Raw genomic sequence first — 13,033 nt, 5'->3', positions numbered from 1 at the left:
GGGGGGGGGGGGGGGGGGGGGGTTCATGGCAAATACTGATCTGATTTCGTGTCTAAAACGTCACTCTCAACCACGCTCCAAGCCCCGCCCACCTGGACCCACCATCTAAGCGTGCAGGATTTGGTTTCTCTGAGTGTTTTAAATGAAATCTGCTGCCTTTACTATATTGCATATACCATTATCTTTCTTATATTGTATCCCAATGAATCTCAGTGAAACTATTCAAACATTCAAAACCTGGAAACAAAAAGTTGTTTTAGTTTTAACTGTTAACGTCAGTCTGACCGAGCTGACGTTCATCTTGTAGCTCTGTAGTTACAGCAGGTGGAAACAAAACTGAGACTGACTGAGGCTTTCTGACTTTGTGACTCAGAATAGAATTGGTCAGACATGCACACACACACACACACACACACACACACACACACACACACACAAACACACACACACAGCTGAGAGCGACCTGTGCTACGACTCTCCATCATTTTCCATGGCAGGGTCACCTGAGGTCGCCCTCATTAGTGTTACCGCCGGTCAAATTAGCGTTGATAACAGTTGGAGATGGGGTGGGCTGGCATTCTAGATTAATGAAAGTGACCTTTGACCTTTACAATTCACCCGTCCCCCCTCCTTCACATGAACAGAGAGAGAGAGAGAGAGAAAAAAATCTTCTCATGTTTGAGAAGCAGAGAGACTTCAAGGTGAAGGTAAAGAGTCAGACAGACCAGATGAACAGAGTTTCCCATCATGCCTCTTGTCTGTCAGCAGACCTCCTGCAGCCGACTGACATGGCTGCAACAACCTGACAGCTGGTGAAGACAGAGACCACGTTTACATGAGCAATCACAATAATATGCTCATTATCTCATGCAATATGTCCGTTATATGATTTTTAGATTTAATAACAATTATTATCATCATTTACTTTTTTTGCTGTTAGTTAGCACGATAGCTCTTTGTTGTGAACACATTCAATGAAGTTCTGTAAAAAGTCAGGATAAGAGCCAGTGATAACGCTAAATTTAAAAAAAGTTTTTTTAACATCTCTTAGGAGCGAGACATTATTTCTCCTTAACTACTGAACCATGTTGAATAAACTGATCTGCCACATGTGTCACTTGTCTGTTTTAAAGGTTTCAATAATACAGCTGAGCTCTCTGTACTGATCACCTTAAAACATTTCCATAATTTATAGTGAAGAATGTCCATATGGCGTTCTGCAAAAAGCGATCTTAAATGTTGCAGAAACACACACACGGCCTATAATTTGGTGTGAAATTAGCCACAATTATGATTTAAATCAACAAATATATAATTAAAGAATAATTAAACAAGTGTGTAAATCTGAACAAGCTTTCAATGTCAAATTTAAATTGAGTGTTTATGCTGCAAGGGGTTTGTCCAGCGGTGACGGAGGCACTAGCTCTCTGAGATACAGAAGCTCTACTCTTACTACTGGCAGCAGCAGTTCTAGTTCTATTGCTGCTTCTTTCATTAAAAAGGTTTTTTCTTGTCTAAAGGGAGCGGTTAAAGATAGAGGGTGTCATATGTTATAAAGTTATAAAACTGAGTAAGTCAGTAACATGACTCTGCTGCAGGCTCTTTGTAAACACAATTCTTTGGCTAAAAGGAGAAATGCAGCCAGTTACAACCAGCTCTTAGTTCAGCATTTGGCATTTCCTGACACATTTGTTCTGTTTGTCCCGTGCTCATCTTGAAGTGACCACATGTTGACAGCGGAGACGTTGCCAGTGCAGCTGCGTTGATGACTGAATGCAGAAAATCTTCCAGTTATCTGCTTGATCTAAAACAGCTTCTCAAAGTGACATGATTTTTTTTTCTTCTGAGTCATTATTTTTGTTTAAATGACATTTCTGACTTTTAGTTTTTCCTAAAAACAGAAAAAGAAAACAGGACTTGAGTGTGTTGATCTTCCACTACATTCCTGTGTTTGATGTGACGGAGCGGGCTGGGGGCATCTCTGTCTATGTCTGGTTATTCCAGCCGGGCCTGGGGGAAGGTTTGAGGGGGGGGGTGTCTGTCTGACAACAAGACAAACAGCGATGAAAGATGGACGCTGCGGTTGGAGGAGAAAATGCAGTGCAGAAGCAATCAGAGCATGGAGAGACCGAGAGGATGCCGGCTCGTAGGAAACGCCACCATTTCCAAGGCAAAATACCATCAGAAGACAAACACGCCGCTGCTGCAAAAACAATCCAATCAGCACGCTCCCTGACCTCAGCGATCAGCAGAGCCGCTGACATCTGACGCTGGTCAAAGGGGCTGTGATTGGTTTATTACCTCAATGAGCAGGATTTTCCTCTGTGGAACCTGAGAGCAGAATTTTCTCCACACACAAATTATCTTAATCACAACATTTAACTCTGTCAAATATAGAAGAAGAAGAAAAAGAGGTGGAGGCAGGAAAAAGTGGGGAGGCTGTGGGAAATGGCCCCGGGCCCTGGCAGGTTAGGACTAGGTCTATAAGGCCCGGTGTGTAAATGCAGCGTGGTGCCACTTGTTGAAACACCGTCATCCAGCTATTAGCTTTGTATATTTGCACAACACAACACAAAGGTTGAAGTTATGGCAGCTGAGTGACCTGCTGTGAACCCCTCAAAGAAATCCATGTAAGTAAACTTAAAGCTCTGTTGTAAGAATTCAAAGATAGTTAATTAAGGACATCGGTTAAGCCTCCTGTAAACTTTAATTACGTTATCAAACAAATGTTCTCATATTAACAGTGAATCTAATGAGAATGTGCAACATGAAAGACTGATAAGACCCAATCAGGGAGGAACCTTGGGTGTCTACGTCACCGTTTCCAGAGGTCTCTGTTTCTGGCCGTCCAGACTACAACACATCCCCAGAGTTTTCACATTTTTCCACAGACAAAGTTAACGACTAGCTGGTGAAGAAAGTGGAACGTGTGGCAGCTAAAGTGTCAGAGTTGTTGGACTCAGTTTGGATGCTGATGCAGCTCCATGTGCCTGATGTGAAGATAGGCAACATGTTAGCCACAACAACTTTACAATACGTCCATAATGTCTGTGGTTTGTTCTCCTGCCCTTTAAAGACCAAAGAATGAACTAAAGTAACTTTAAACTTCCTTCGGGCTTCAGCTCATACAATCGATTCATTGATAAGTCCATCCACAGAAAAATGAACTATTTAAAAGAAACTATTTTGGTTATTTACTAATGGATTAGTTTTAGTAACACATACATATTCTCAGGTGCCATGGATTTGTCATGTTATGTATGAGAGTGAACTGAATATCTTTGGCTTGTGTTTGACATTTGAAGACGTCAGATCAGATTTTGTGACGATGGCATTGGCATTTTTTTTCACTATTTTCTTGAGAGCAGGTTAATCAGTAATGAAACTAAGCGTTAGCTGCAGCCAAAGTTTGGTTCAGTTTAAAAATGATTTTGAGCAATCGCGGACAATCTCATGGAAACTCGTCATGATTGGCTTATTACAAAGTTCCCACTGCAGAGGGTTACATCATGTAAAAAGAGCTGTGGTTAACAATCAATCCAGGGTCAAAATAGTCCGAGGTTTTGAGACTGAGCGGAGGCATTAGTGTGGAGGCCGTGCACTGACTTGTGTTGACATGGGCTGGTGGGACTTACACTCTGCGGGGAGGACAGGCAGACGGGAGCGAGCAGCAGCAGGACAAAGGTCAGGGCCTGGCACAGAGTCAGCTTCCTGGAGACATGGAGAGAAACAACTGCCGTCAGTCGCATGGTGACATCACCCTCGTCGTTTTCCACATTACACACACACGAAGGCACAAACACAGAAGTGAAGATGTAGAAGCCGTCGCAGCAGAGCTGTTCGAGAGGCGGAAAGAGAGGACAAGCGAGGAAACTGAAAGAAAAGACGCGACTGACACTTCAAACAGCAGAGGTCTTTAGGTCATTGATAATATCCACAAATAAGCTGCTATGCTACTGCGAACCCCTGTGGGCAGGAGCCAAGGTCAGGAATGCCCCCCCATCCAGCAAGTATCATTAATTCCCCCCGCCCAGTCCTCTCACCCACCCCAACAGTGTCTTATTAAATCCCACATAGCCCAAGAGGGAGGGACCGCTCGGCTCACTGGATCCAACCTCCCCCCCCATCACCTCCTGTCCAACTGTTGACCCCAGTTACACAAAACGATGCTGATAAAAGTGCACTGCAGTTTTATCATTTCCATAAACATACACATACCACACAAAACAACAACTCCTCCCCCGACTCTCCTTCCCCGCCAACCCAGAGGACAACAACACAAATAAATACAACTTCCTCAATCAATTCTCTGCAACAAAAAAAAGCCCCCTGCAAGACGCAAACCGCAAAATAATTAAAAATATCTCCACAGCAATTCCTTTCATTTTCTGTCGATCATCTTTTCTCCTATAATTGTGATGAACATCAAGGAAAATCTGAGAGTCAAGGTGTTTACAACCTCAAATATAAAGATGCTAGAAGATCAGTATCACCTGCCGCATTTACATGAAGCCTTTTTATTTCACTCATAATCTGAATAAAAGCTCAGTTGGAATAAATATCCAGTTGCATCAGGTCACTACATTAAAAAAGAGTTGCACCACACAAACTAGAGCTTGTGCACTTATTCACACCCAGTTTACGAAGCTAACAATGACAATGCTAATGTCAGCTTGGTAACATATGGCCAGTTGTGCTGTTGTCTATTGTATAATCTATTGTTTGGCCCTTGTTACAGCTTGTGATGCTGCAGTGACTTTCTGTTTTTGCTTTTGAATTGTTGGACAGAGCAACAGATGTTTCCTAACAACCTGTTTTAATGGTGCAACCGGATTTAGTTACTCACTATTTGAAACTAGCTGGTGGTCACAGCTGGTGGTGGTGAGAACCACTGGAAGAAGATTTTCACATTTGTTCACTTTAGTTGAGTTGGAAAAAGACTCAGAACCCTTTCTTTCTTTGACATTTAAAAACATTGAGGGTAAAAAATGTTCATTCCCAAGGTAAAAAGCTGGAAAGTGGATGTAAAATTTTTTATATTGAGTGAAATAATCAAGCTATAAAATGATTTTATAGCTGCACCACACATGAAATGGAAAGGGAAAAGTTCTTTGGGTTTTAAATACGTCTGTCTGCACAGAATGAGTTTGTCATGACTGAGCCACCGGCGGATCAGTGTGAAGGACTGATTTGATGCTGTCAAGCACAATCACTGAATCAGTTTGACAGTCGATCACTTTGAGTTTGAACCAGCTTCATATCAATTAGGGGAAATAATGACGACCTTGGAGATCAGCTCTCCTGGAGCAAATACTCAGCTCTGATTGCAGAATAAACATCATGTGCGATCCACGACCTCACTTGACAACAGTGGCTGTATTTTGAGACCAAACAGCAGCACGTGGAGACCGTGTCAAAAGCAACTCTGAGCTCTAGTATCAACACAGTGAGCCACTTGTGAGCTGCTACCAGATAAGACCTCCACTGAGCCTTGTGTTGAGTGTCTGTTGTGTTTGTTTTACTCGCTGCCTCATCTCCGTCTTTACCTCCGGGGCAAACACGACGAGGCAACTGTGAGCCGCCGATTCTCCGTCTGCCTTTGACTCATCACAGGACAAGTGCCGGTGATTCTTGGAAAGCCCCTCTCTCTGATCGCTTCCTGGCACTGCTTCGCTGACAGCCACAGCGTGTCAGACGTTTGAGGCTCAGTTCTGTGATGGGGACGTGTCATTTTCATTATCGCACTCTAAGGAAAAGATATTTTGGAGAGTTACACCGACTTAATCGTCTCCATTTCCTTCACCCTGCCCTCCTCTCTCACATCTCACTTCGTCAGCTTCCAGACATCTCTCTCTCTCAGTCTGTTGCGTCTCTCTTATCTCTCCCCGAGCCATAAACACAGAGCTGGTCCAAAGCTTTTGGGACTGACTTCTGGCTCAGTCCCAGGTCAGTAGCTGCCCTGTCCAATTAAACGATACACATCTCCCTCACACTCGGTTGAGCAGCCCTTCCCTTCGGAGACCCGAGCTCCCGTCCTGGCCTTACATGGGGAAAAAACATCTAAAGGAACAAGGAAGGTCGCGCTGACCGAAACAGGCCGAGAGCACACGATCCCGACCGATGCAACTGCTTCTCTCATTCGCACATAGATTGTATTTTGACTAAAGGAGCATCGTGTGTTTGCTTTAACATCTCACACAGTTCAGCTGAAACACTTGTGCTCATCATTTTCACATATCGTTACAGTATCAAGGTGGAATTTCTCTACAATTAATCAATTGGCAGAATCTTAAAAAAGTGCCTGAGTCATGTAATTCATTATTTTTTTGTCCATGTTTAACTGCGTGGGAACAGCCTGCACTCCTTTACCTCATCCTGATAGTGTAACTTTGATGGAACTAAATCCAGACTCAGCTGCTTTAAATTATGTTTATATATCATTCAATTATGAAGCGCACTGGTTCAGGTTAGGGGAAGATTGTTGGCTTTGGTTAAATGATAATAAACACGTGCCTCAAGTCACTGTGAACTTTTCCTGTATTAAACCAGACCAGGATCTGTGTCTGACCTTAACCAAAGAGCTGAGAGGGACACAACCAGAAACCAGCTTGACAATGATTCAGTCACAACAAGCGGATGTTATAGTGCGAGATCAGGTATTTTGGTCTGTGAATATTTCACCGATACATTTTTGAGAAGATGTTTTACATTACAAATATTAGGTTTTGGGATTGATTAAAACTGCTATAATCAATATATTTGTATAAACAGCAGATCAGCCACCTCTGTAGCTCCCCTCAGCTCGACAGCGTGTTTCACAGCTGGTAACTTTATTGATTTGGTTCACTCTCGCTGGTCTCAGCAGCAAACAGACAGACACAGGTAGAGAGCAGCTGGTGAACATAGTGCAGCGTTTAGCAGCTGAAGAGCCAGAGATTTCCCTCAGGAGCTGGTGGAGACCAAACACAGAGCTAAAAGAAAGAGCGGGAACACTGGAGTTAGACTGGAAGGACAGAAACATGACTTCAAATGTCTGTGTCTGCAGTAAATTAACTTTATAATGTGACAATATGTTTGATCTGATGAAGATTCAGTTATTAAATGGACTGAGCAACTTATTTTTTTACTACTTTAGTTAAAACAAACAGGTGAATTGTTTTCACAGATGACCAGCAGCGACTGTTTTGAGTGTGTGTGATCATCAGTGGTAATTTCATAAAAGCAAAGTTACACATACGAACGCTTTGGACTGAAGTCATCCAAAAAAAAAAAAAAAACATGAAGTCACTTCTCTCAGTTTCACTCGATGTTTGGCTTCAGTTTTTGAACATGAAAAGACAGCAGCTCCGGTCACTGACTGGTTGGCCCCCTCGCTACAGGGGCCCTTACAGAGGTGAGCAGGGGTCAGCCCGCCTCCTCCTGCACTCATTAAGACTATAGCAGCACATTAGTGAATAGCTCCGGGGCAGGGAGAGGGAAATGGCTTTAATCAATATGAGACCAGTTGTTTATTTTGACTGACATTAGTCGCTCTCGTGAAAAAACACCAGCCACACCCAACACAAACGCCACTAAAGCACCTTAATGATTAAACAAACACCACTGAGAATGAGGCTGGAACCGTCGTCTCTATGAGCTTTTATTTGAAAATGGATGTTTCATAAACAGACAGATTTAACGTTAATGAATCGTTCGATAAAACTTTGCTGAATCTAAACTCTAATGATTTTATTGATGCAAGTTGGTGAATAAATTATGTCGGATGAAAAGTTACATTAACATGAAAGGGCTGAACGATTCATCGAAATATTATCAAAATTCAAAAATGACCATTCCCCTTAAAAATAACTAATCAATTACTCACTGACGTTTTGAATTGTTCTCTGGTTCCAGATTCTCAAACATGAGGATTTTCTGCCGGTTTCTGATTCATATTAACAAAAGATATAATCTTATTTCAGACTGTTGGTCAGATATAATAAACAAATCTGAAGATATCACCTTTTATAAACAAAACGACTGATTGATTAATAAAAATCACTCAGCAGATGATCAGTAATGAAGATAATCATTAGTTTTCCCACTAAGCTGTGTGTCCAACTGCAAACTCTGTGAAGCTTTAACCTTCAAGGATCTTTTGTAGATTGCGATGATTAATCCTTTAATGGATCAGTTGATGGACAGGAAATTAATTAATTAATTCTCCAATGAATATTGTTTGGTGTTGGACACAAGAAGACATGTGAAGACGTCACTTTGGGCTGTGGAAACTTTAAATGATTTATCTCTATTTGCTGATACTTTATTAATCAAATGTTTAAATCGATTAATTGATTAAATAGATCAGTTTTGAACGATGTAGCTGTCTTCATGAATATCTTTCCTATTACTCTGTAATTTGATGCAGATCTCGATGAAGAATGTCTAAATATTTTCTTTTATTAGAATAATTATAAATTTAATAAAAAAAGGATTTTGCAGCTTTGGCAGAAACAATCACTGATACTTCAGTCCACACACAGACAGTCAGACAGGTGACATAACCTTCAACTAAGCTTCCTGAGCGGAGGTGAAACTCTCCCCACCCTTTATAATTCCTCTGTAACGTGACTGAACTCACACACCTTTCCTTAAACACACCCTGACAGGTAGCTCTCACGTTCCCACCCTGCACAAATAAACAACAGTCCCATGCTGTTATCATGCAGCTACATTGAGGCTATTGTGCTGCGCTGGTTAGAGTGCACGGCAGGTGAGAATGTGTCCTCTGACCTGCGGGAAGGTGCGAGTCACGTCAACAGCGGAGACACCTGACTGAAGGTCTCTGCTCCTCTGGCTTCTTCGTGTGGGATCTCAGTCTAAGTGTTTCTGTATGGCGACCTGTAGGCGTTCTTTTTACAATTGTCGGCACACCCACAGAGTTTGGAAAAGCAATACGTCTTCCAACCAGGGGCCAGTCTTGACCTTTGACCCGCCAAGAGATTTAGCTGTGACCCACCCAGAATTTGGGAGAGCCTGGTGGAGGGTCTGATGGTTATATGGAGCGCGCTGCTGAATGAATTGACGCAACCTTTAACAGATGTTCGGTGTGAAGGCCCGGGGGTCAGCTCTGACCCCTGGATCTGTATTGACTATGAATGAGGCAGCAACAATCGAGCGCTCTGTGGCCCGCATTAACAAAACCAGCCTCTTTGAACGCAAGTGGAAGGTCTTTGTGCCTCAGCAGCTGCTTCACTTGAAGATGTAGTAAAACATTTTAGAGAAAAGAAATGAAATACAATTGTATGTTTGGACAAAACACCCAAAGAGGGCTGAGGTGAATCACTAAATGAAAGGCAAACATCGGTATCGTGTTGTTGGTTTTGCTGTTGCCATAATGTCTAGACTCAGCCTCTTGCTCAACTATGGTCCCTTCCCTTCCTTTCCCTTCCCCTCGTTTCGCTTCACTTCACTTGCTCCTTCCACGACAGGGAGAACAAACTTGGTACACCGTCATACCTCAGGGATTATGAGATTATCTTTTCACAGCCACTCTGACTGAAGCAGAGCCTCTCGGGTCATCTACAGTCATGGTCTCACAACATGAGAAACATGAAGACATGCATGCAAGTGACAAAAAATAACAAACATCATGAACTCTGAGCAACATTTTTAAACATTAAAAAGCAGAGACAAGTGAAGGGAATCACTTCTTCTCCAAGGCGCACGGCTTCAACAGTGAATGTCTAGATTTTACACCCAAACACATTACACCTTGCACTGAAGCTAAATAAAAATAGTTTTTTATTGAACCTGCGAACGTGCCCCGCAGGATTGGGAGTCAAGTTTCTGTCTCCATCGGTTTCATAATTACAGGTAAAAAACACTAATGGCCCAATGGCAGAAATCCCAGATCTGGATCGCCACCAAATCCAAATCAATTGTTCCTTGGCACAAAGCCGATGTGTCCATCAAATTTCATGGAAATTCTTTCAGAGGGTTTTAAAACATCACGCTGACAGACGGAGAAAGACACTAAATGGATAAAACCACAACCTTAATCCTCCTTGGAAATAAAAGGTTTGAAACAGCACAAGTACGAGCTTTTCATCGGGTTCGTGCAGAGAGACACAAACACCGGGCAGTAAAGTCTTATCTGACTGAACCTTGAAACCAGACCGTGTCCATCAGTGAGATCACCGCCTGACTTCACTGTTTTCTTTCAGAGGGAGAACAGGGCTCGGTGAATCAAGTGCATCAAGACCAGGACCTGACTCAAAGTAACCTGGAAACGGTGTGTGGATGAGCGAGGTTAAAAAGCTTCCATGTTCCTCAGCTTAAGCAACTGAGATACAGCTGTGGTTTTCACCAGGTGTTTTCCTTCTGTTACTCACGTTGTGGAACTGCAGGTTTTGAATTGTTAGAGTTTATGTGAGTTTGTTAAATTAATGAAGCGACTTAAATCAATTCTCTTTCAGATTGTGGGTCAGTTCTTGATGAATTCAGCTGCCGTGTCGCAGCATTTAGTTCCCGACTGAAACAAATGAAGCCTGTTCACTGCTTCATGTTGGCTTCTTCTCCAACACTGTCTGAGGCTTATGGGTGTCATAGCACTTACAGTGAAGCACATTACCAAAATGACAGAAATGAGACTTTCTGTACTTGTGGATGAATTAATTTTACCTGGAGTCAGCCTCAATGCGCTACCATAACCTCAGTAACTGTATGTTCAGTTCAGGCTGAGCTGGTGCAAATTTGGAGCTTAAAAAACTATGTTCTGACTGTATTGTGGATCAGAGGCTGTGTACGCATCTGGGGCCTATTATGGTATGTGCCTGTCATGGCACATCTGTAAAAAATGAACAATTCACTACAAAGAAACGCACTACCTCAGCTTTGAGTGTGTGAAATAAAAGCAATTTTCTAAATAAAAATAAAATAAGTTTGGGGCTCTACAGGGGTTAGGGGTCGCTGGAGGGAATAGACACTTCACAAAGAGTCAGTAAAAACACTGATGGCTTCTCCAGAGTTAAAAGTTCACATCCACAAGGCAGAAATGAATTGAAATTCCTCCCCGCAGGAGAAAGTGACATTACTGCGTGTAACACCAAATTAGAGTCCTCCTTTTGAAGCTATATGCTCAGTGTTCCACGGTAAGTAGATTAAAGCGTTCATGGGGCTGGTGGCTCCTTCCCAAACAAACATTCCCTCCAAAGAGATATCAGAGGGACAGGGATGGTGCCCTGAGCCAAATCTCTGTCTTTCTGACCAGTCCGTCCGACAGACACACAGAAGAGAAAATCACACTTGAACATCTTGAGTGCAGAGTGTGGAAATGTCACCAAATGGAAACGAGGACCAGGAGAGGTCAATCTAAATTTATTTCTATTAAGATACAGATTTAGGAGAATCAAAAAACTTAATGTACGGTCGCAGCAACGATTCACACCCTCTGCAGCCGCCTGTGTTTGTGCTCTCTGTTGCAGGGATGGGATTAGATAAAATATGAGCAGGGTATTTATAGCCGGTGACATTTAAGAGATAAAGGTGGTGTAGAGGGATGGGTGGAATGTAGGAGCCAGGAGTTGCAATATGGCAGATATGGCAGGAGGATTACCTCACCCACTGGCAGGAAGTAGCCTACAGCAGACTGGATATGACTTCTGCCCCCAGAGAAAACGCACACGCTCCACAGGCAGCTGCAGGATTAACTGAGCTGCTTCAAGTCAAGTTTCTCTCATGGAAAATTCAAATAAGTGCTCTGACAAAACTGCAAAACAACTTGGTTAAAGTGTGTGAAGCCACAACATGAAGCACTTTTTTTCCCCCTGCAGCTCTTGTAATGAAATGAGCCACTGAACAAACAGCTTTAAAAAAAAAAAAAAACTCAACCGTCCCTGGAATTTATCACCTCCCATCCTTCACTGTACTGCAAGAACATTTCAAGGCTTTGCAGCTCCTTGCAAGCAAAAATAACTCAAGGTAAATATTTAAAGCCTCCACACATTTCTCAAAGAAATGCAGCTCAATCAGAGAACAAACAGCCACCGCTCAGGAAAAAACTAAAAGTCAACCTGTCTCTGGAATTTATCACCTCCCATCAAGACTGGAAAACTTCTGCATCACGCTAAATCCCTTCTCATGCAAACCTCCCAGAAACCTTCACCAGAGACACGTGCAGAGTGAGAGCCTTACCTGGTCAGAAGTGAGGACATGGTCGAGCCTTGTGGATTGGGTTCAGGTATGTTACATTCGCGGTCAGGTGCTGTTTGGTTCCCGTATCATGGCGTGAAACGTCGCGGCTCAAATGCACAGCGCATCCCAGCTGCAGGCTGCTCCGACACACAGACTTCAGACCCAACGCCCTCCATGTCCAACTCTCTCCTGGGGGGGGGTTTCTTCGTCCTCTTCTAATTCTTATTTTTCTTTTTTAAAAGACACTTTAAAGTAACTTCCTCTCTTCTCTTCTTTCTCTCTCTCAGCTGCAGAACTTCTCCATCCAAACAGCTGTGTTAGTTCCCTGAACACATCTCATCACTTTTGTCTCTCTGGACAAGCAAAGTGTAAGAAAAAAAGAGACGCATCTTCTGTTGCACATTCAGGTGCAAAAACAAGTGAAGGGAAATTTGACACGAGGTTCTTTCTCTGTCTGTTCTTTACAGTAATAACCACCAGCTGTGGTTCACATCCCTCTTGTCCCACATGGACAAACGGTGTACAAGGTGTCCGAGTCTTACTGTCGCCTCCAGGCAGGTGAGTGTCTGGCTCAGTCCTGCAGCAGGTAGCTCCGGTACCTGCGTCCTCTCTTCTCCCTCTGGCCCTCCTCTCAGTCCAGAGAGCTCCGATGTGCGACCAGAGTCCAGCAGCAAAGCCCGGTGAAGAGCGCAGAGAGTCCCCGGCGGCGCAGCACCGTCCTCGGCTGTGTGAGCGCGGTGAGGGAGTGTCTCTCTCTCTCTCTCTCTCTCTCTCTCTCTCTCTCTCTCTCTCTCTCTCGTTCCATCTCCATCTCTTCCTCCCTGCATCACTACTCTGCTAGGAAACGAAGGGCGTGGGC

General features: G+C 43.3%; 1 protein-coding gene across 1 annotated transcript in view; it reads right to left on the bottom strand.

The window, feature by feature from the left end:
- The window catches only part of adamtsl5 (ADAMTS like 5), a 30,541-nt gene extending 17,639 nt beyond the window's left edge, over positions 1-12,902 (bottom strand). Inside the window, exons 1-2 of the mRNA XM_023408417.2 lie at positions 12,175-12,902; positions 3,636-3,711 (exon numbers count right to left, since the gene is read on the bottom strand). Of these exons, the coding sequence (XP_023264185.1) occupies positions 3,636-3,711; positions 12,175-12,194 (96 nt within the window). The 5' untranslated portion in view covers positions 12,195-12,902. The remainder of the gene's footprint in view (positions 1-3,635; positions 3,712-12,174) is intronic.
- Positions 12,903-13,033: the final 131 nt, after the last annotated feature.

Source organism: Seriola lalandi, unplaced genomic scaffold, assembly GCF_002814215.2.
Source record: "Seriola lalandi dorsalis isolate HSWRI2012SDOR001 ecotype SW California unplaced genomic scaffold, Sedor1 jcf7180002054361, whole genome shotgun sequence".
Classification (NCBI taxonomy): domain Eukaryota; kingdom Metazoa; phylum Chordata; class Actinopteri; order Carangiformes; family Carangidae; genus Seriola; species Seriola lalandi.
Note: the sequence above shows the minus strand (reverse complement) of the source record. Positions and strands in the feature narration are given on the sequence as shown.